At 37.9% G+C, this 24,871-nt stretch overlaps 1 protein-coding gene across 16 annotated transcripts in view; it reads right to left on the bottom strand.

Annotated features, from left to right (window-relative positions):
• The window catches only part of DDAH1 (dimethylarginine dimethylaminohydrolase 1), a 242,429-nt gene that overhangs the window by 64,273 nt on the left and 153,285 nt on the right, over positions 1-24,871 (bottom strand). The window contains exon 2 of one of the 16 annotated variants that reach the window (XM_060626380.3): positions 906-956. The exons of the other annotated variants lie outside the window; for them this stretch is intronic. Within the exon in view, the coding sequence (XP_060482363.1) occupies positions 906-956 (51 nt within the window). The remainder of the gene's footprint in view (positions 1-905; positions 957-24,871) is intronic. 16 annotated transcript variants of the gene reach the window in all.

Below are 24,871 nucleotides of genomic sequence, written 5' to 3'. Positions count from 1 at the left end.
TTGAAGCCTACTCACATGAAAAACTGGAAAATATGTAGTATAAACTGTGATACAGTTTTTGTATTTGATTTCTTATTCTGATAGCTGAACATTTTGAAAATGTATCTAAAGTGAATACTAAACATGTGTCATATGAAGAAAGTTTTCAGCATGAATATGAGATAATAAAGTAATTTAGGCTGATTTTTACAGGTGACTTAACTGGACTTCATCCTATTATTTCAGCCATATTCTGCATATTGTAATTTAAAAAGGAGATAAGTGAAAAATGATTTTGTTCAATACATATGGGTGGGTATCAGATTTTGAAAACCAGAAAGGGTTAAAGAAAATAAGGGTGAAGAAAACCTCCCCTGTTAAAAGGTAAAATGATAGGGGAGGTATAAGCTATTAAGAGGGAGTTCTTTGGTATCTTTTCTTTATAGCTCCTCCTTCATAAACTTTCCCCTGTGTATGCCACATGCAAATCTTAACTTTGTTTATGTGCTTAGCATGTTTCTATTAATAAAAATTTCTAGTAACCTAATGGGAAGAGGATTGCATTCTGCTCTAGAAGGCTTATCTAAAAACAGCAAATTAATACCCTGTCTATGGAGACTGAGACTCTTTTTAACAAGGGAAAATCCTGGCAAATGAAAAACCCTATTCTTGCAGATGAAGTAAGCGTCCAGACAGCTATTCTGTGACATCACTAAGCCAAGCCTAACAGGAGAAGACTCCATACATTTACCAGAAACTCTGCAGAAAATTTACAGTGACAGGTAAATAGAAAAGCCACTAGAACAATGCACAGTTGAAATTCTAAATTAAAAAAAAAAAAAATCTCCAGAGGCAAATTTCAAAAAGCTTTTACCTTTACCATGTTTAAATTTCCAATGTGCTTTAAATGCAAAAATATGACTTACGGACACACAGGTACTCAAAAATGTGATGAACACCATTGACTGCTCCATTATCTGTGAATAAATTATTTCCATTATGGTTTATCTGTGACAAATTTTACTTTCAGCCTCAACACAATCACACAATGGCAAGAGCTCTAAGAGGCCTTATAGAGAATTACCTAATCCCTCATTTTCACACATGAACTGAGGTCTGGCTGAATCCCTTGTTCAAAGTCACCAGCTAGTTAAATGTTCAGAGCTGTATCTCTTGTCATCCACAGCAGTGGGAAGTGCCCTTTCTTCATGCCCTTTGTACCATCCTCCCACCAACAGTGGCCAAAGTAGCTACATTCAAAGATGGTGCCTTTCTAAGTATTCCTCCTGGATGACTTTATATTCAAGCTTTCTAACAAATCCATGAAGTATGCACTATTTTCACCACTGTTCTCCACAAAAGGAAACTGAGGCACTGAAAGCTTAAGTAACTTTTCCAAGAGTCTGCCTCCAGAGCCACACCACACCCTCACTCTTAACCATTACAATACTGTTGACTTCTTTTTCTGGAGGGCATCTTTGTACTCAGTGTTCAGTGTGCTTTAAACTGAACTCATCTTTTTCTCAAAACTGCTGACATCCTTACTTTTGAACACAGTTAATATCATCCTTGTCCTCCTAGTCATCAAGCCTGTAACCTTGGAGTCATCTCTGACTCCTCCCTAATTCCTTACCCTTCTTCACATTTGTACCATTGGAAAGGCTCTTGAACCCAAAACACGGCAATTTCCTAAATATGGCCTCATTCCCTGTTGTCTGAACAAAGCCTCCTAACTGGTCTCCTCCTAGTGGCCTTCCTTTCTTCAAGTTATCATATTCATGGTAGCCAGAGCAAGCCTCCTAAAATAACAGAAATCACATTGGTTTAAAAACCTAAGCCTGGGGCACCTGGCTGGTTCATGGAGCATGAGTCTCTTTCTTAATCTGGGGGTCATGAATCTGGGCCCTGTGCTGGGTGTAGAGCTCACATAAAAAACAAAATAACCTGGGGCGCCTGGGTGGCTCAGTCGGTTAAGCATTCGTCTTCAGCTCAGGTCCTGATCTCACAGTCTGTGACTTTGAGCCCCAAGTTGGGCTCTGTGCTGACAGCTCAGAGCCTGGAGTCTACTTCCAATTCTGTCTCTCCCTCTCTCTCTCTGCCCCTCCCCCTTGTAGTCTGCCTCTCTTTCTCTCTCTCAAAAATAAACATTAAAAAAAATTTTTAAAAACCCACAAAATAACCCAAGAAAACCTAAGCTTACCTAACATTCACACTGGAAATTTTCTTCTAAATGTATAAATGTCCCCCCCTGCCACCATAAATTATCCTTTGAAATCTTATTCAGTTGTATGAGGTTTATATTATTTTCCCTATTTCAGAGATGATCAATCAGGTCCCATGACATTAAATAATATGCCAGTAGACAATTTTAAAAACTACAAATTGTTATATATAAATGATTTTATTTTCCTATAATTGAACACATTTTCTAGAGACAGAAAACAATTCAGATACATGTAGTCAAATCCAGTAACTTCTTAATCATTTAAAATTCAAACTAAGTTAAATTTAGGTCTTTCCGTTTCTTCTCTACCTTTTTCTTTTTTTTTTTTTTAAAGTTTATTTATTTGGGAGAGAAAAAGAGCATGGGAGGGGAAGAGAGAGAAGGGGAGTGAGAGAGAGAGAGAGAGAGAGAGAGAGAGAGAGAATCCCAAGAAGGCTCTGCAATGCCAGCACAGAGTCGGATGTGGGGATCAAGCTTACAAACTATGAAATCATGACCTGAGCCGAGATCAAGAGTCGGACGCTTAACTGACTGAGCCACTAGGGCACCGTGCCACCTTTCTTTCTAGGCAACATTCACACTGAGCATTTATAGAGAGTCTTGTGCTGGAATATTCCAGGATATACAATCATGTCACCATGGTCCTAGATTCTTGATCACTGGCACTGTCATAGCTGAAATGGTCATATTCCCACTGGTCACTGGTTACATTGTCCATGTTGACTTCTCTGGCCATTTATTCCAATCCTGATCATAAGATCCCTTTGCACTACTGACTCTCTCCTTTGTCTGTCTGTCTCTCTCATTCATATACATGTTTTGAGATCTCTCTATGCTGGCTGATATGACTATGAACTATTCCCATGTATTGTGAGTTCCAGGAATTTTTTGGTCTATTTTCTAGTGTTTCTCTCTCCAGTGTTAGTAGTTGCTCTTAAGTATGCATAGACTAATAAATTTGCAGCCCAAGACTGAAGGAACAATTCTGCAGATGTCTAGAATGCTCTCTTCATGAAGCTCCCTCACCCCCAGTACTTCGTCCTGAAAATTCTACCATCTTGATCTCCCCATACTCTGATCTTTGTCCTGTGAACTCAGCAAGATCCCTGGGCTCTGTTCTGTTCCCCTCTCTCTGGAAACTGACTCCAGACAGTGACCTGGGGCAACCGGAGATCTCACTTCATTTGTTTCTATCCCTTTAAGGATCACAGTCCTATACTTCTTCTTGTACATTGTCTGAAAACTAGTGTTTCACATAACTGGTCCAGTTTTCTAACTGTTTACAGCAAAAGAGAAATTCCTGGAGGCTTTACTGGCTAGAAGTAAAAGGCTCAAGCCCAGACACTAAAACATTGTAACTTTACTTACCTGACAACCTATGTGACAACATTCTGTAATTTCTCCTAACTCAAGTGATTGTTTTTTCTCATTAAAACAGTGAGGACCAACATCCTCCCCTTTAACAAATAAATGGATGGTCTAGAAAATACTTCTGTAAGAACAAGTATAATGATTCTTGATGATTTTGGTGACAATGGCATGAAAGGGAACAGACTACTAAGTGTGATAAAACTCCTTTAGGATTTATTTAAATGTTATTTAAAATGCTATGCTCTGGAGGGCACCTGGATGGCACAGTTGGCTAAGTGGCCAACTCTTGATCTCAGCTCAGGTCATGAACTCACGGTTCATGAGTTTGAGACCTACTTTGGGCTCTGTACTGATGGCCTGGAGCCTGCTTGGGATTCTGTCTCTCCTTCCCTCTGCCCCTCCCCTGCTTGTGTGTGCTTTCTCTCTCACTCTCTCTCTCTCTCAGAATAAATAAACTTAAAAAAAATTTTTTAAGTGCTATGCTTTGATATAGCTATTAACTCTAATAGAGCTTGGAAGCTAATTAAGAAGGCCATTTGAAACTATGCAGCAGTGTGTTTCTGGAGTGTGTTTAGGAGATGAACCTGTAGCAAAATGATTAATAAGAAAATGTAACCATTATATTAAAATTTACAGAGACCCAGAAACACAATTCATAACTGCTGTGATTCTTCTCCTCTGCAATATCTATTTGAGCTCCTATATAAGAGAGCCATGGTAGGCGAGCGTACCTTTACTGAAGGAGTCAAAACCATCAGCCCAGAGCAAAGCAGCTGAAAACATCGAACCACAGCTATACCCAGGGAGCTTTTCTAACCTGAAGCAAACAAAAATTCAGAATGGCTTGGGAAAAAACATAAAATTCAGGCCTGGAGAAGGAAACCAGGATCCTCTTAGAAGAAAATAAGTAGTAAATAGGTATTAAATATAATTTCAATGATGGGTGTTCTTAATAATTTGCTTTTAGGAGGACTATCTCATTTTAAAAACCACTTTACAAGAGTATTATCAAGTTGGAAAATGTGTCATTCTCTTCTCCAGATCACTTTGCCCTGGGAAACTCCTATGTATGGACTGCAAGGCTTTACCTGATGGCAGTTTAGCCAGCAGTCAGGCTAACCTCTCAAGAGGGTGGGCCAGTAGAGTAACTGAGTCCATGGACACTGGAATCAGGCACTTATTAGGTCTGTTACCCTGAGACAATCCTCAACCTCTCCAAATCTTGGTTCCTTGACCTTGAGCTATTACTCTACCTGTCCAACTTTTGGGTCCTTGTTTTTAAAGTGGAGATTATAACTGTCTCCTAGGGTTGCAGGGATGATAAAGTGAAATAATGCATGTAAAAGCTTCAGCACAAAGCCTGGCACACAGCAAACAATTTTAGGTATTGTTACTGTGGCTACTATTGTTAAGAAAAAAACCCCCAAACTGCTTCTTGAACACTAGCTCTGTAAATACAAATTATATAGACAGTAAATGTCATAAACTATGAGACTATGGAAATAATCTGCATGGTTTGAATGAAAAGTAATTACATAATTTTAACCTATCTTTACTGTTTCCCCTAAGAAGTTGGAGGCACAGTGGGAGGGAACAATATATTTAATTTGTCTCACTTCCCCCCTCCCTTATTCCATTTCTAAATGTGTTGTCCAGAATCATTAGATCCCTTAGTAAACTATAAAATTACATTTTATATTAAAATTCATAGAAATTTCATTATAAGAATCCATAGGCAACTCCTCTTTAGCTTAACTGGATGTAGCATTCAGGAAAGTCCTGGTATATACTACCACTCTAAGACCATCAATGGCTCTCTGAAAAAATGACAAAAAAGAAAAAAATCATGACCTTCACTGTGCTCCTGATGAAGCTATTTTTATCTGCTTTTAATGTGGAATATTTGGTCTCCTTACTGATAGATGGCTTCTTTGTTAAGGTCCCACTGGTCCAAGTTTCACTAAAAGGAATAGAAATAGATAACCCCTGGGAAGTTGTACAGCAAAATGCTTAGGTTCACTAGCTTTGGAATTGAACAACTCCATTCGAATCCTTGTTCTGATAGTTCCTAGTTGACTGGGCAAGTTACTTATATTCTGACCCTCAGTTTCCTCATTTGTAAAATGGACATTAAAAGTTGTTTGTACCTGACAGGGTTTTTGTGATGAAGAAAATGGTATATATAAAGCACTTAGCATGGTGCCCTACCCACAGTAAATGTTATTTACTGAATATTAATTACTCACTCTGTGTTAAATTCTAGTCTCGGAATCCATAAGATCCGTACAAAAAACTCAGGACACTGACTATGTGCCACTTCCATCACTACTGATGGATTCATCCACTGAACAGATGTGTGCTGAGTGACCGATGCCATGAGGCCCTGTGCTCAATGTTTTAGTTACTCAGTTGAAATCCTTTTGTCATGAGGGGCTTTACCAGAAACTGTGAGGGCAGCATCTCTGCTCTCATGTTGGTGTCTACATCACTGTGGGACCTGGTGCAAGCCTACCACACTGGAGATGCCAACAAGTTAGTTGTTTTTTGTTTGTTTGTTTGTTTGTTTTAAATGAATATATACATAAGGGATGAATGAATCGAATGACAGGATACAAGAATGATTAAGATGAACTCTTTGACCTCAGAGAACTCACATTCTAGCTAAAGTTGGAATTAGCCCTCCAAAAGGAAAATGAAGGGGCGCCTGGGTGGCTCAGTCGGTTAAGCGTCCGACTTCGGCTCAGGTCACGATCTCACGGTATGTGAGTTCGAGCCCCGCGTCGGGCTCTGTGCTGACTGCTCAGAGCCTGGAGCCTGTTTCAGATTCTGTGTCTCCCTCTCTCTCTGACCCTCCCCCGTTCATGCTCTGTCTCTCTCTGTCTCAAAAATAAATAAACGTTAAAAAAAAATTAAAAAAAAAAACAAAAAAACAAAAGGAAAATGAAAGTGGGGAGGGCCTAAGGAGGATATTTCAGGTAGCAGGATCACCAGGAGTAAAATACCTAAAATTTCTATTACAGTTATGCTAATATAATTCAGCAGTAATGGCAAAAGAATGTGTAACCGAACTTGACATTTCTAGACCATCTAACTTCCAACAACAACAACAACAACAACAAAAACCCCAAGAAATATCTTTATTACTTACCATAGAGAAAAGAAACTCTGGCCAACTTTACATCTGAAGTCAAAGGACAGAAAAGAATATACTGTCACATACTTTTCTAGGTCTGGCCAAGCCTAATCCTACCTCAGTGTCCTTGCCTTATTTGCAAGCGGTTAGGGGTATCAATTACTACCCCATCCTCTTCTCCACACTATGGCTAATTAGGAAGAAACAAAGGGAAATGGGGATCAGATATGAACTTTACACGGGGTCCCCTGGTAAGAATCTAACTGTAGAACTGGCAAGGTCTCCTGCTTTCCAATCAGAACTGAGAACAACCTGATCCATGAGCTGGGCCAATGTCATTTTAAAACCCAATGCACCAATATTCACCTCACCCACCTGTCCCAAGACATTTCACAAGGAAAGAGGAAACACAGGGGCATGCTTTGCTGAGCAAAGAGAGAAAGGTAGAATCTGCTTCCTACTTTGAGTAAAGTGACCTGCAAATCCACTAAAAAATGTGGCTGACCAACAACAGGATTAGCAACTTGCTGACAAGGATCAGACGACCAGAATGGTTCAGTGCAAGGGGTTCCTTTCAGGAAACACGAGGAAAAGAAATAAAGAGTTCCTGCATTTCGTACTCCACGTGCAACTTTTTACTTAGGAAAGAGAGGATGCTATTTGGATGAAATAGATTCTTGTTCTTGTGCTATAGACAGCAGAAAGCCAAGCTTCCTGATTTGGTTTATTTTACCTCTCACTAGGAATGGCCTGATAAGACAAGCTTATAACCTATAATTACCAAAACAGAAAAAAAAACAAAAAAAAACAAAAAAAAAACCGACTCAAATATTTGTAAATCAAATATCCTAAAACCAAAGTTATTCCATTGTTTGTATGTCTTACAAGTAATAATTTGGGAGAAATTAAATCTGTTAGTTGCCTGGGGGTGCACTTTTCAAATAGTTCATCTTGAAGTCAATGCAAGGAAACAGTATCACCCAAGTTCAAGACATGTTTAATACATGTTTTGTTGAGATTTTATTTTGGTCATAAGGAGTGTAGATATAGGACCTCACAGTTGTTTTTTTTTTTAATTTTTTTTTAACGTTTATTTATTTTTGAGACAGAGAGAGACAGAGCATGAACAGGGGAGGAGCAGAGAGAGAGGGAGACACAGAATCTGAAACAGGCTCCAGGCTCTGAGCTGTCAGCACAGAGCCCGACGCAGGGCTCGAACTCACGGACTGTGAGATCATGACCTGAGCCGAAGTCGGACGCTTAACCGACCAAGCCACCCAGGCGCCCCATAGGACCTCACAGTTTTTTGAGATGGTATTTATGTCAGCCCTGTTAATAATGGAACAGAACTAGGGAGCTGTGAAGGCCTACTTTTGTTTTTTGTTCTTGTTTTTTGGTCCATGTGCCTGAGTAAACCCAAAATTTTTGCTCAGGAAAATCTTGGCTTTGTTTTGCTTTATCTCTGTTACTTTTTCATAATAAAATCATGTGCTCATTGGCACAATTTATTAAAAACAATCAGGGAGGACTGCCTGAAGAACACACAGTCTACTACTCTTCCAGAAATACTAAAAATGTACACCCAAATCAAGAGAGTTTACCTACTGTAATACTGAACTCAGTGAGTTGCACCTACTACAGAAAAGTGATAGATGATGGTATTTACATCATCACACTCTGGTCACATGGGGCCCCAAGAGGAAATTCTGAGCTTAGTAGTAAGAACACTATCAGTTCTCATTAACTGATTTGCCTGCATCTTTGTGTCCTCAGACTGAAGCACCTACAAGGTCCACCTCTTACTGCTGGCAGTAGGAAGCTTATAGTGGAATTTGTAGCCCATCTGTAACAGTGTCTAGACCATGTGTATCATAAACTGCATTCCTGGCTCTTCCCGATGGCAATTATTCTTATTTTCTTCCTTTATCCGTATTCTGATCGATTCTACTTTGCATTTTATATATCCTACTAAGCTGTCTTCTATTCCTTCAGCAGCATGAGGATGCAAAAATGGAAAACATATAAAAATGTAAGCAGAGACATCATCCACACCCACAATGCGATTATACTCTTCAAAGACACAGCAAGCAAATATCTGGGATTTCTAAAGCTTTATCTATACAATTCTAGAACAATGAGCTGAAAAGTCAATACTTCTCAGAACACTAACTTGCTACTCTTTCATCAGTAAATTTCTGTGTAGAAACTGCCTTTGGGTATTTAAAAGTACCTATGATAATAAACTGTGTTGATGCCATCTGACAATAAAATGACAATGTTCCCTTTTTCCACAGGCCTAGAGCCCCTAAGAGAGGAGAGAGACTACTGTGAAAACTTGAAATTCATTGAAAGTGAAATCCTCCATTATTGACATGTTCTTTAAAAAAAATGTTTTTTTAAATGCTTATTTATTTTGAATAGACAGAGAGAACACAAGGGGGGTGGGGGGAAGGAAAAGACAGAGGAGACACAGAGTCCGAAGCAGGTTCCAGGCTCTGAGCTGTCACCACAGAGCCCAACGCAGGGCTCGAACTCACAGACTGTGAGATCATGACCTGAGCTGAAGTCATTCACCCAACTTACTGAGCCACCCAGGTGCCCCAACAGGTTCTTTTTATTTGTATTTATTCACTTTTCACGGGGCAGAAAAGAACTACTAAATATATCCAAAACACTAACGACAGTTTTAAAGCATATACAGAAGGGCATGGTTCATAACTACCTTAAGGAAAAAAGGTTGCAATGAGGCTGAAATATAATTTTACTTTGAATTTTAAGAGAAGCAGCTTTTGAGCTATTTTAAAATTCCTTTCATTTAGCTATAGAATCAGATATTGTTACATATAAATTTTTAAAAAGAAACACTATTACCTTATTTGAAAGAAAATGTTTTCATAAACTGTTCTGCACCTAGTTCTTTTTTAATGTTCCCTGAAAGTGTCATTTTTTAAAAAAATTCACCTCCTGTTTCTCTTTTCCAGCTAGGGTCTAAGTGTGAATTTTTTTTTCTCCTCAATCCCGTTTTTCACCTAATAACAAATGAGACTGCCATCCAAATTTTTTATTGACAAAATATTTTGAAAAGATAGTACATATGAACTTCCCACACTGTTTCAGACTCAGATTAATTTGATATTTTCTTCTGAAATCTGTAATTTCTTACAAATACCAAGATATCAAATGCTTTTCTGGATTTTCTGGTAAATACAGCTGACCTAAAGTTCCATTTCTAGAAAACACAATTAACCAATAAAAATCTCAGGATTCTTGTTTTTGCTCCAAAAAATATTAGTTTAACCTCAACAGATATCTGCTCTCTTAAGACAGCAGTGTATGTGCCCACAGAGGAGTGTCTGTTCCAAGTGATAAGAAGGGAATCTGTGAGTCGGCAGTGAGCTGGGACCCTCCCTAGGGCTTGCTGGGGTTTGATCTGGAGAGGAATGATAGCAAGTTTGAGGAAAATTTTCCCTTGGGCATGGAAACTCCTGGGTTCAACAAATAGAATTACAGAAAAGAAGCAAAACAAAATGAAATCGTTATATCCAAGAAAAATCTGAGAAGAACCATTCAAAACGTGTGAGACACAGTGTACTTAAAATGTACTTGAAGGCTCATTTCTGTAAGGGCCGCCTAAACATCCCCAAGCTCTACTATTCAGGAATCTTATTTCCAGGCACAGTGTCCTGGAGCATTTGCAATTTTTCAGTTGGAACTCTCCGCACTTTAAAAATAGTCTAAAGTCAGAAATTGAAACACTGATCTATTTTTCAACCCCCAAGTTGCTCCTTAGTCAATATAACACTGAACATTTCTGAACAAAGGGATTCTTAAGGCTGGCTGTGGTTCAGGCATGTCCTAAACTTATTAAGGGGAAAATAAGTTAGTCACAAAAGAAAAAAAAATGTCTATTCTCAGTTGGAAAAAGATCTATTTTCCCCCCTAATGCTGAATTATGTATTAAATCAGTTCAAATTTTATTTTGGACCATTAATCTGTAATTTAACATAGTTGCTAAAATAAATGGATGTTTCAGTCTATTTTATGTTAGGTTGTTTACTAGAAAAATAATTCAATGGGCTGAACACATAAAATATAGTTTCCCTTGTGTGATCGCTTACAAGTAGATATATGTACCCTTGGGAAAATTTACATGTTACATTTTAACAATGTAATTGCTGACAATAAAACACTTTATATAATACAAAACAACTTCTATACCTTAAATCATAACTATATTCTTTCTGCTACCTTCAATAGGATAAGAAATCTTTCTATAACTAGTTTTTAACAGTAAATTTCTACAATATTTTAAATCCTACACAAAAGATTTATGGAATTTTCCTTTAAGAAATGCGTATTGTATTTCACAAATAAGGCTAATTAGAGACATGCAGAACAACATTACAATTCACAAATATTAAGAGAATTCAACAACCTCCACTTCTAGGATCCACTTCTTAGAGGATGCCACCTGGTCCTAAAGACCCATTTTACATGAAACTTCTCCCTAAAGATTGCAGGTGACAAACCTTGCAAGACCCCATTCTAGAAGGTACTGCTAGGCTTCATTTGTCCTTACCATAGCTGACTGCCACCAAACTGCCATCCAAAACTGCTTTAGGGAAGCAGTTCCTCCACAATCTTTTCAACAGATTCCCTGTTTTAACATCCACCTGTGTTACTGCAGAACAGTCTGACCCGGATTGAGCCATAGAGCAAATAATAACACTAACTGCAACTCCAGACAGAAAAAAATAGAAGTTAATTTTCCAGACTCTTGTGGGAATACAGAACATGTCTGCTGAAACTGAATCCAAGAGTTCAATGATATTGTAGACTCAAGTATTTCTTTATATTCCACGTAATGGCTTTTCCGTTCTCAGTGTTTTATAACACACTACTGAGCCATGATTTAGAAAGTGAGGGAAATTCTCCCTCTCCCTCCTTCTCTCTCTCTCTCTCAAGTTGAATTGTATGAAAAGTATTTGCAAAGTGAAACTCCAACAGGAAACCACAAGAGTTTTACCCTGTAGTGCTAACTGAATGCCATCCCTGCAATTTAAGTCAGTTTATGCTGGTTTTTTTAATTTTTATTTTGGGGGACCATAATCTCTTTATGCATTAAACCTAAAGTTCTTTCCTTTGGGTTTTATTTTGCTTCATTTTTGCCAGGGAATGTCCAGCTCTACCATTTGCCCTAGGACAGCCTAAGCATTACATCCTCACTCTGTCATTTACCTCTGTTTTATCCCCTCTGGGCAGGGACAGACACGTTCTTTTGTGGATACTGTTCAGCTACATTAGGACTTCTCTTTTTATGTGGGGGCTACCAGATTCTCTATCAGTTCTATACAGCTGCCACTTCATATTATTCTGAGAGCAGAGATGCTAGCAAGTCTCTTCAGTTTAATTCAATGATAGGCCAAATGGGTTCGTTTCCATTTGATCTACAATCAAGCATAACAAAGATTACCTAAAAGAAATAGGGTTAAAACTGTATCTAAGACTACAGAGGGAAAACACTCAAACACCTGAGGAAAAGATACTGTTTTTCCCTGACATTAAAAAAACTTACTGTAAAAATAATGTACTTGGTTCTATAAAGGGTGTATGTCATCAAATTGTTAGTACAGACATTGAGTTATTTCCTCTACACAAACACAGGTGTCAGGAAGTTTAAACACATAAATAGGGTCAGTCTTTATTTTTCTGTAAGCTTGCTTTGAAGTCTTAAAAAGTAATGTTCTGGGTCAACAGAACAGGGCTGGTAGTAGTACTAAGGTACAGTTCATTCCTTACTCTGCATTTGGCTGGGGAAATACTTGGTTTTTGGCTAAAACGAAAGTGCCCTCGATGAAGTCCTGCTTTATAGCAGTGAATAGTAAACTGGAGATGGCATGTTGGAATAGAGGTCTTGAAAGAAGGTGGGGTCCACAAAAAGAGGACCTCATAGAGAGAGGGGAGGCAGGAAGCCACGAATCACAAATGTTTTGTTTCTCTGCAAGAAAGAAGGCCAAGGCGTAAGACTTTTCATGTGCTCTTACCCCAAGCTCTGCAACATGAGATCAATGTTCTCACCCACTCATCTGAATACATCTCTGTTGAAATTAGAAGTAAAACAAATAGTAATATTGCCAACTTAAAACAAACAAGGTTTGGTTGTGAGCATTTAAGAGCATATCAATAACCAGTCCCCAACAGTTCTAGAGAAGCTGAGAGCTGAGTACCCACTATGTGACAAGGCTATGACGTTTCCTCACTTGAATCCTATAACAACCTGTTGTGATGTACTTTGTTATGTTGTTTTACAGAGGTGGAAGTGGAAGCCCAAAGAAGGTAACTTGCCCAAAGTCACACCATCTAGAACATGGAGCAGCCAGGATCACAATTCAAGCCTGTCCAACTTCAAAGCCCACATTCTTATCTCCAAAGCTTCATCTTTATGAGAGATTTATGGAATAGCGTTTTATCCTGGGAAACTAAAGAACAGACTCAAATCCAATAACTTTAAAAATAGCTTGTTTTTAAGTTAAGATTTGTTATGCTCTATCTCTTTCTCTTTTAAAATCTGTAGTCCAAACATCCTTTTCCTCTCATCATATGAATCACTAACCTCTATGATAAATTATGGGATTCTCAATAATGTGAAATTATCAGAGTCCCAAAAGAACATAAGGAAAACAATTATTATATATTTTAAAACTTGAAATACCAGTAAGGATATATATAAAACATAATAAACTTTATACATTCATAAATAGTAAGTTGAAAAAAACTACATTTTATTTTTATGGTATTTTTAAATTTCTACATTTAAAAACTATTACATCAAAGCTTTAAAATTATAGGCTAAATTAGAAAGAAAGTCTGTATGATTGAGAGAAATGAAAATTAAAGTACATTTAATAAAACCGGAAGAAAACCTTATTCATTTGAAACATAATAATACACACACACACACACACACAGACACACATGCACACACACAATTTTTCATTAAAAGAGTTTAGACCTTCCTAGTTGAGTTTTTGTTTTTGGTGTCTGCGTCCACTTTTTAAATATTTCCATTTCCTCCACACACATAGTTCTGAAGAGCTATTAACAGGAAGTTTTCTCCTATTTTTTCCCCAGTAGAAACCCTCCAGCTACACACTGACTTTCTCTTTGCCCCAAATATTAAAGTCCTGGGCAAAGTTTTAATTAGGAAAGAGGAGACATTTACAAATTTAATACATTTTGTTCTTTTTACAGACCATGTAGAATGAAGCAGCCTCAGTATGCTTGAAAAATCTCTTAGCAACTGAGAGCGGGGCCGGCCAACAATGGATGATTCATTGATTTAGCTTGAGTGTGCAGGAATGTCTGCCAAAAGGTCTGCACAAACTCACATTGCTAGACACTATGGTAAAACGTACTCTGACCTCTTTTAAAACTCTATCAGAGCGGAAAGTTAAACTTACAGCTTTCCAGCAATTCACTGGCATCTGGAAATATGCTTGAATTACAATATCTTGCTTTTAAAACAATCAATGGACTTTCTTAGATTATCATTTTCACCTAATTAGACCACAGCTACTACTAATTAGGGATTTCCAAGGGGATGCCACTGTGTTTTTAAGCACTAGAAATAATGGTTGCCCATTCAATTTAAATCTGAAAGGAGGCTTTTTGAAATCAGAAAACTGAAAGAACTGATTGTTAGTTTTTCCGTAATATTGACCCAAGGATTATGCAAGATTATCTTAAACAATAATTTGCACATTTAAAATTGGTAAACAGTATGCAACAGATACCCAGTGTCTGTCAGTATATGTATATAGGTAGAGATTATACCAGAACATCCTATCTTATGCTTACATAAAATTCAAAAGAGTTAAATTCTTTTGCTTGCATTTGTCATTTGTCTCTTCCAACATCCATTTTAGAAATAGGTATTATTTCTCCTGCTTTAGAGTTAGAAGACAATGCACACGGAATTTAAATTGCTTGCTTGAGTTCATAGCTATGCAAAGGCAGGTCCAGGTTTACAATATGGATTTTTCTAGTTTAAAATTGGGTATCAGATTCATTGCACTACTTCACCAATCACAACTTCAGCCTCAGTAATGAAAATAATTCATGAAATCAAATTCTTTTTTTCTCCCAGTGTTGGAAAAAGTCATGTTTCTCAGTTTCTTTTGCTCTTGACAAACATAAGTACAGAACAAGGAATTTTCTGCTTTGAAAGAGTTTTGCTCTGGCTACTTTATCTTCCTCTTTTTTTTTTTTTTTTAAGTGTGTATATATTTTGACAGAGAGACAGAGAGAGAGCCAGGAGTGTGGGAGGGGCACAGAGAGGGGGAGAGAGAGAGAGAATCCCAAGCAGGCTCTGCTCTTTCAAGGCAGAGCTCAACACAGGGCTCGATCTCAGGAACCTTGAGATCATGACCTGAGCCCAAATCAAGAGTTGGATGCTTAACTAACTAAGCCACCCAGGGGCCCCCATCCTCCTCCTCCTTTTCCTCCTCTTCTTCCTCTCCTTCTCCCTCTTTCTTGCATTTGTTTTAGGGGAGGGAGGGGAATATTCAAACGTAAAGATTAACCGAAAAATTCACCTCTCCCCTCTACTTCTGGTCTTTCTCTGAGAGGTAACCACTGTTATCAATTTGGAGTATTCTTTTTCATACCGTTATCTGGGTAATAATATATACATATAAAATAAGATCTATAATTTTGATTTGTGATTTCTCTGTTTAATGTATTATCACATTATTCTATAAATTCCTTTTTTAAAAAAACACTTCTTAGAAATGTTTCCATATTTGTACATCTACTTCATTTTAAAAATGGCTAAAAAGTATCTCATAATATGTACCTTCCTTTCTGATTGTGCTAATTACACACATCCACTAAAAATGTAGCTGTTCTTCCAGCATAGGCTAGATGGACAAACAGAATGAAACAGAAATATATGAAAAAGTACAAATGAGTGAGGATATTTAGTTTAATTTTTTACTCAATTCATTGATGATAAGTCTATATATCTGACAGCAGCAGAAACAATGAGTGGGGTTACTACACTGAACAATTTGGACCAACTAGTAAAAACTGAGTAGTAAAGTGGAAAGGGTGGGGATCTTGGAAGAAAGGGGTCTTGTCTACTCTGGGATCACACAACAGGTACAGAGAGCTTTATGGGGCTAAATCCAATAAAACACACATGATTCCTGCTCTCACAGAGCTAATAACCTAACTCTAAATACCTTCCAACTTTGGGGCGCCTGGGTGGCTCAGTTGGTTAAGTAGCCAACTTCGGCTCAGGTCATGATCTTGCGGTCCGTGAATTTGAGCCCCGCGTTGGGCTCTGAGCTGACAGCTCGGAGCCTGGAGCCTGTTTCAGATTCTGTGTTTCCCTCTCTCTGACCCTCCCCTGTTCATGCTCTGTCTCTCCCTGTCTCAAAAATAAATAAAACGTTAAAAAAAAAAATTAAAAAATAAAAAATAAATACCTTCCAACTTCATCTCCTGTTCTACATTCCCATGGTCACTGTGAGTCCAGAATCACAACATGTCTGGCATCAACTACTGTAGGAGCCCTAAGTGGTTTCCCTGAGTCTGGTGTTTTGAACTTCTAATCTACACGGAGATATCCCCAAACATCAAGATCTGATACATCATTGCCCTAATAAAACACCTTCTTCATTATTTCCCATTAAACTATAATACTGGATGAAACACAACCATTTCAACTTGGCATTCATAGTGTAACCTCCCAGTGTTTCTCCTGTCACTTTAGTTTCTAGTCACATCAAACTTCCCTACTGGTCTGCAGAGATCCTCTGTCACACCTCTATGCTTTTTTCACATACTGCCTACAATATCTTTCACCTTTCTCCATCTGGAACTCCCAACTCCTCATTCTAAACCCAGCTCAAACACTGCACCTTTTGTGAAGGGCTACTTAACTCCACAGCAGGTATTTAGCTCTGTGCTCCCAGAGCAGTTTGCATTCACCGCTATGATGGCATTTCATGCTGTAACAGCATTACTGAAATACATAGATGAGCTTTCAACTTTGTGTATAGCAAATGCTACTTATTGGTTAAAACCAATTTTGAGGGCCATATGCTAAAGTTTTTACCAAAACCCAAGCTATTGGTCAAAACTCATAGCTTCACTAGTCTTCGTTCCCTACTTGAAATTTTGTACTAAAAGTTAACTAGGCCATTTCAATGCCTATTTAATCATAACAATTCTCTTTATGTGTATACCAGGAGATATTACGAAAAGATAGATCTGAAAAAATTTCCTCAAAATTAATGTTAATCTCCTTTTCAGAAAAGGGAAAGTGAGATTATATGAGTATTTTTAGGTTTAGGTGAATATGATTCAGTTTAGAATGCATAAGTTGAATTCATTTTAAAAGATAATTTTGCAGTGGTAGGCATGGCTTAGTCCCAAGGATATTCTGATTGTCGATTTTACTTAATCTCATAAATAATTAAGTCTTTGCTTCTCTGATGGAACACTGAAGCAAGCAAACCAATGAGAAATATCCCCTTGCTTCTGGTATAACAACCTTTGGAAATATGGACCAAAACAAGGAGCAGACACTCTGATGTGTGAGGGAGATATTATAACAGTGTGGAGTCACCACCAAAGTGGGGTTAGGCTGTTGTAGATATCGCCTATGGGGCTGAAATGATGTCGTGAGATCCAACTCTATCTAACTATATTTTTCATAGGTCCTCTGACTAAGTGTGTCTGGCCAGGACCTCGACCAGCCAGTCTTGGTCTAGCCCACAAGTTATTACAACATCACAAAAACCACTGTAGTGCATGTGAAAATATTCAGACACCATTATCCATGAAACAGACCAATAGCAGTTTGACAGAGAGGAGGAGTCTAAGAGACAGCAGTAAACTGTTATAAATTATCTGAATTAAATTTTCACATGGTTTTTTTAGAATAGAATTATTGCTTCAAGAAAGGTAGGCTGGAGTTTTTGTTGTTGTTTTGGCATGGTTTTATAAATAGTTAACCTTCACAAAGTAGAGGAGCTGGAACAAAGAATTATGAATTAAACATTTGGCACAATTGCAATAAGTAGCTTAGAATTAAGATTTTAAAAACAAACTACAAGTATTGAGGTCAAATAAGACAAAGAAAAGACTTCACACCACTGGAAGAGCCATTAGAAAGGTAATGGACCTGCCTTAAGTAAAATGCTCCTTTGCCTGACAAAGTAAATGCGGACCTTGATTGGGGGTGGGGGGAGGGCAGGGATTGATGCAGTGTTGATTATCACATCATGCTATCACTGTGTCTTTCATTTCAGCATCCCAGCCTTTAGCAAAATGGCTGCTCAGTGTACATCTGTCTAGATCCAGATGCCAAGACAGCAGACAATTAATTCTATTGGGCCCTAAATATAAAGACTGTGAAAGAGACATCTGTAGCTCCTGATAGCTGCCATGATGACAACTGCTGAGCCATTTGAGGGTAAATGCTGTGTTTCACTCTCATTTTGAGGCTCCCCATGGAGATTGCTGCCGAAGATTCCTTAGAAGTATTCTGGTCCTGCTGGCTTCTGCTCTGAAAGGGAGGAATCTTAAGAAATCAGAGAAAGATCAGCTGACACCTCTGCCCTTAGCCCTGCAGAAGCCAATCAATAGCTGGAAAAGGAATTAGAAAGGGATGAAAGCAGAACTTCTACCCCACCCAGGCCTGGAGGAATGTTCTACACTGATAGCATCAGGACTTCCTCCTAAATGATCAAGCCAATGTAGAATGTACTTGTGGGATTTAGGAGAGAAAGGCATTGGACTGATTTTTTAATTCCTACTTGTACCAAATTCCAGGTGTAGTGCCAGTGGTATGAAACAGAATGAATATATATATATATACATATACGTATGTATATATATACATATATATATACATATACATATATATATACATATACGTATGTATATATATACATATATATATATATGTGTATATGTATATATATACACACGTATATGTATATATATATATACACACACATATATATATATATTTTTTTTTTTTTAATTAATTTGAAACATTTTGTTTTAGGGCCCAGGACAATCTCTCATTTATTATAGATTGTCTTTATAATTCTACTCTATCTGATGATAACAATTTATTGAGTGTGGAGTCTACTATACTATGCTAGATGCTCTAATGCTATTTGTTAAATGATTTGAATGCAAAGATCATCAGTCTGCTGTTGGAACACAATTAAGAGATGTAGCTCAAACATCTCCTTTTGGTTCTCTCCTAAACTCCCCTCCCCACCTTCGTCAGGTTCCAGCCGCTATTGATGATCCCTCTGCCTTGGCTGGAGGGAGATAAGATGAATGGAGAGGACTTTTTCTCCATTCTTGGGTTGGTTCCCTAGGGAATGATGAAGCAAGCCTCTTAAGAACACAAATAGTGAATATGTATAAAATAATTGGAGGAAAGGTGACTTTGTTAATATATTCTGAAATATATAGCTGGAGTAAGATGTAAAATAAGTTCATCACTGTGAATGCCTTGGTGGGAAAATAAAATTAAAGAAGTTTTGAGAAACCCATATGACATTACCTAATGGAATGAATCCACATACCACCTTGCTACATGACTATTACCATTATTGAGCTACAATTATTTTTTTAGGATCAAGGAAATTTAGAGCCTTTTAAACAACTGAGCTGAATCTCTGATAACCAGGAAGGAAATTTACTTATAATTTTACCATATACGGATACTGAACCTCAGTCCTGTGAACCTGTGCCTTTGCACATATTTTTTGCAGCTGCTGATATACTTCAGAACCAAAGCTGAGCTTTGAAAGTTTGGATTCCTGTGTGTTGTGATAATCAGCTGGGGTTTGGAAATGCCTTCAAAAATCTAATGCTCTGGCACTTTAACAAGGCTTCTGAAAAAACAATTTAACATCTGGAATCAAGTATTTTGTGGAAGTCCAAGACCAACAGAGCAAAGAACATTTCTTTCAGTAACAGTTAAAATGTGGCACTTCCTTCTTCTTCATCAAATAAATGGGTTTATTTTATAAAGATTCTGAGGTGGTTTATAATAAGAAAAGTATGGAATAGAAGCAAGGTGTAGAAAATTGGATGCTGTAGATATTTATCAATGGAAGTTTCCTCTGCATATGCTTCTATATTCTTTCACATCATTTTCTCTTCCAAAACTCAATTCTGAAAAAGAAACAAACTACTAAAGTAAAGCCTCCTTCATTTAGCCTTCCTAAGAGACTCTGAGTAAGGATAAGTAGAGAATCTAGAGAGTTCACCTTTCACCTTTTCCTACATGCTTCAGAAAAAGGCAAAGACAATGACTGATGGTGTATTTCTTTCTTTCTTTTTTTTAATGTTTATTTATTTTGAGAGAAAGAGCGTGCCCACACACAGGGGAGGGACAGAGAGAGAGGGAGAAAATCCCAAGCAGGCTCCTTGCTATCAGCCTAGAGCCCGACATGGCACTCAATCCCACAAACCGTGAGATCATGACCTGAGCCGAAATCAAGAGTCTGATTGCTTAACTGACTGAGCCACACAGGCGCCCCAGAGCACGTGTATTTCTTAAGTCTCTGGACAGCCAGGTAACTTGGATCAAATGCAAAAAAAATTTCTACCGAACATTCACTAATTTTCTACAGAGTTTTGGATATTGTTTAAAAACTATATTGAAATATATTCTCCCCCAAAATGTGTTCCCTACTAATATAATAATAGATGACATCTACTGAGTGCTTCACATGTGTCATGTACTGTGCATTTAACTTCCAAAATAGTTACAGTAGACCCTTGAATAATGTGAGGGTTAGGGGTACTGACCCACTGTGCAATTGAAAATCTGTGCATAACATTTGACTCCCCTAAAACTTAACTACTAATTGCTTACTGTTGACCAGAAGCCTTACCAACGATCTAAACAGTTGATTAACACATATTTTGTATATTTTATGTATTATATACTGTATTCTTACAATAAGGTAAGCAAGAGAACAAAAAATGTTATTAAGAAAATCATAAGGAAAGTACATTTACAGTACCATACTGTAAATAATCCATGTATAAGTGGACACATACAGTTCAAACTCATGTTGTTCAAGGATCAACTGTATTATCTTTTTTTAAATGGTAAGTAATGCATACAGTGATACAGTGGAACTGGCACAGAGAAAGACAAATAGAACAGTGACCTACACATATATATAAAGACATGACTCATAACAAAGAGGACATTGTAGATTAGTAGGTAAAGGAGAGACCACTCATTAATAATGTCACAATGAGTTAGTTCTCCATATGGGGAAAAAAATAGAAAGAAACTGGATCCCTTCCTCATATAATGTATAAGAATACATCTCAAATAGTAGGAAAGTCTTAAATTTGAAAGGCAAAACTCTAAAGTTTTAAAAAACAATATAAGGAAAAAGGATCTGATTATATTAAAGTTAAGAGCTTTTGTTCATCAAAAAATACCATAGAGTAAAAAGGCAAGCCATAAACTTGGAAGCAATATTTGCAAAACATGTATCCAACAAAGGATGTTTCCACAGCATATGAAGAATTCTTTTGAAAAAAGAAAACAACACAAATGAAAATATGGGCAATCAATAGGTACAGAAATTTCAAAGAAGTAGGAGACACTAACAGTGCCCGGCACATGAGAGGTACTCGAACAGAATGAATGAAAACACAAATAGCCCATAATCTTATGAAAAGATATCCAATCTCACTGGTGATCAGGGAAATAAAAATGCAAATCACAGTGGGATACCATTTCTTACTCATTACACTAGAAAAAATGAAAATCAAATAATATCACATGTTGGAGGACATGTAATGCAATAAGCGCTTTCATCCATTGCTTGTAGGAACATAAATAGGAATGATTACTTTGGGAAACATTTTGGCAGTACTTAGTATAGCTAGAAATATATATACCTTACAATCCACCTCTACAGCTAGGTATCAATATGAGAGAATCTCTTGCACATGTGGCCTGGAAGGCATGTTTAAGACTACTAACTGCAGGATTGCTCATTACAATAGCAAGAAACTAGAAACAGCTCAAATGTAAATCAGCAGTAAAATGGATACATTTGATATATTCATATACTGGAATACAGCACACAGTAGTGTTAAGCAAAAGAAGTCACACTAAAAATACAGAGTTGTGATTCTCTTTGTGTAAAGTTCAAAAAGGACAAAAGTAAACACTATATTGTTTTGAAGGAAAATACACAGGTGATTAAATTATAAAGAAAAACAAGGGAATGGGCTAACATAAAATCCAGATGAGGAGTTACCTCTGTTGGGAGGACTGTGATTGAGGAGGGGTATCCAGGGGCCTTTTAAGTTTTGATTTCTTTTTTTTTTTTAATGTTTATTTATTTATTTTGAGAGAGAGCAGGGAAGCAGCGAGTAGAGAGAGAGGAAGAGAGAATCCCAAGCAGGCTCCACACTGTTCGTGCAGAGCTTGATGTGGGGCTCGATCTCACAAACCCGTGAGATCATGACCCAAGCTTAAATCAAGAGTCAGACACTTAGCTGACTGAGCCACCAGGCACCACAACTTGTTTTGTTTTTTAAGTAAACTCTATGCCCGACAGAAACTTCAAACTCATAACCCTGAGATCAAGAGTTGCATGCTCTACTGACAGAGCCAGGCTGGTGCCCCTAAACTGCTGTTTTTAACTCTCATTTTTTCAAGAGCTTTCACTGGGTAGTGTTCCTACATGTAACACCATGCTAGATAACATTGGATTTTATTTTATTGTCAGGAAGACAATTTTTATGGATGAAATCTACCAACTGAGAAATGATCAAATTACCAGGTGAGAAAATCTGATTTTAGTGTATGAACTGTCTTTAGTTGGGAGATGAAATCTGAGGCATCTGTAGCCAAGCTGGCTGGGCTGGAAGGCTGTGTGGAGCACAGCGTGCAGCCAAGAGCTGGCTCCAGCCAAGGACAGCTGCCTTCTCGCAGGGATGGGTCAGACCTCTGCTGGGTGAGGGGGAGGAGAGGAGAGGAAGGGGACTGGGAGCCAGGCCTGTGGTCAAGAGCCCCATTCACAGAGAGGCAAGTGGGCTCACTCTGCTTGTGTTCTAGGAATTTTGGTCCCCATCCCTACATCATGCCAGTCTGAGTCTCAACATTACCACCTCAGACACTCCAAATGTAGACAGTCCCTCCTCCTCAGGACAGGGCTCCTGATCACTTTTACAATTTCATTGACTGAGGAGCACAATCATATTTTCTGAGAGTTTCAGCCAACAGGGACCTTTGAAGAAGACCAAGGTTAGACTGTGAATCCTATCTTGTTCTAGGGAGATCTTACAGCCCTAAAAATGTTCCTCTTTATCAACCTTCATATACATAACACTTCCAGTAATCAATAGAATTATCCAGCGGTGCCTGGGTGGCTCAGTCGGTTAAGCATCTGATTTCGGCTCAGGTCATGATCTCACGGTTCATGAGTTCGAGCCCCACATCAGGCTCTGTGCTGACAGCTTGGAGCTTGGAGCCTGCTTTGAATTCTGTGTCTCCCTCTCTGTTACTCCCTTACTCACATATTCTCTGTCTCTCAAATATAAATAAAGGTTAAAAAAATTTTTTTAAATAGAATTACCCAGCACAAAAAGAAGAAAACAATCTCTGTTACCTATATTACCAAATGGCAGCTACTTAACTTATTTGTGCGATAGAAACCATATCCCTCATGAACTGAAGAGCAAATTTAGGAAATCAACTGCAATGCGTCGAAAATAATTGCAAAATACTCCAATTTGAAAACTAAAACTAGAAAAAAAAAATCATGCCAAACTGAGATTCTTTAAAAGATGGTCTTAAACAATGTCTTAGACATTTACCTGTTAAGTACATTTATGCACCACATACCATTCTACTAATGATGGCAAATAATGGTTGCTTTGCGGAAAGACTGTAGGAAACGGTGGCAGAAGATAAGCTTTCAAAGAGTTTGATTAGGATGAGCATAATGACCAAATCTACAGAACTCTTTGAAAACACTGGTGTAAGAGGCTGAGACAGCAGCTTCACCTCTTTGAACCTCATTTGTTATTAAGCTTGCTGCTGCTGCAGGCAGATAAGACCCAAGACCAAACACAAAAACACACATTTGATTTAGCAAGAGGCTTATCTCAGCAACAGGACCTACTCTGTTAAAAAAAGTTGGCCCAAGTCAAGTATTTTTGCCTTTTTGCCCTAACAGTTCAAGGTCTCCCTTCAGTGTGGAAAAAAGTAAAAACATGAAAGGTCAATTTTTCTTCTGTCCCATTAACAGGACCAATAAACCTCAGTAAAATAAGAAATGTATGAAGTTCTTTAAAAAAATAAATTTCTTTTTATATGGTTTGCATTACATAATTTGGTTTATAATTTACAAGAAAGTAAATGAAAGATCATTGGTTTCGAATGGGGGAACTTGATGCTATAAAATCTGGTGGAACACAACTTATGGACTAAATGCCAGGGGAAGGCCTCACATTTCATAGGGATTGAATATTTCATTTGCATATCTCAGTTAAATGCCCGAGTTTCAGAGTAGTCAACAACAATTTTTATATTTCAGGTTCTCAGTGAAGCAGGCTAGAAAATGTAGCATTTCTTTGGATGTTGGAAAAGCCCTTCTCTATTCAAAAATGCTTCTGCTGCCACTTTCAACACAATTCCTACTACATTCCCTGGGCTTTCCTGGCCCATTTGGGTTGATTCCTGGTTCAGGAGGTTGAAGCACCAGGATCGTCATGTCTGCCATGCTGTGCTTCCTACCCCATAACCAAGCTCAGAAGTGGGTCAAAGTGTGGAGTATAGATCATAGGCCAGGACAGGAGAAGCCAACCAGATCTACCCAAGTTGGCTACGTCTTCCCTGTCTGCTCACATTTAGTTGGGTTGATGCCTGCTTAAACAAGAGGGAAAGTGCCTTCCCTACCTCCGTGTGAAAAAGGTTGGTCACTGATCCAGTCCAACCTTCCCCTTCTGAGGAAACCAGTGGGACAGGATCTATAATCAATGGAGGGAAAGTTTCACTGGGAACACATAAGTTGACACATGGCAAACATGATAAGTTTTCTTAGGAAAAAAACCGTTGAAGTTGCAGCCTAGCACAACTCCAGGGG

This window comes from Panthera onca, chromosome C1 (assembly GCF_046562875.1).
Source record: "Panthera onca isolate mPanOnc1 chromosome C1, mPanOnc1 haplotype 2, whole genome shotgun sequence".
NCBI lineage: Eukaryota > Metazoa > Chordata > Mammalia > Carnivora > Felidae > Panthera > Panthera onca.
The sequence above is the reverse complement of the archived record's forward strand: the minus strand, read 5'-3'. Positions and strand labels throughout refer to the sequence as shown.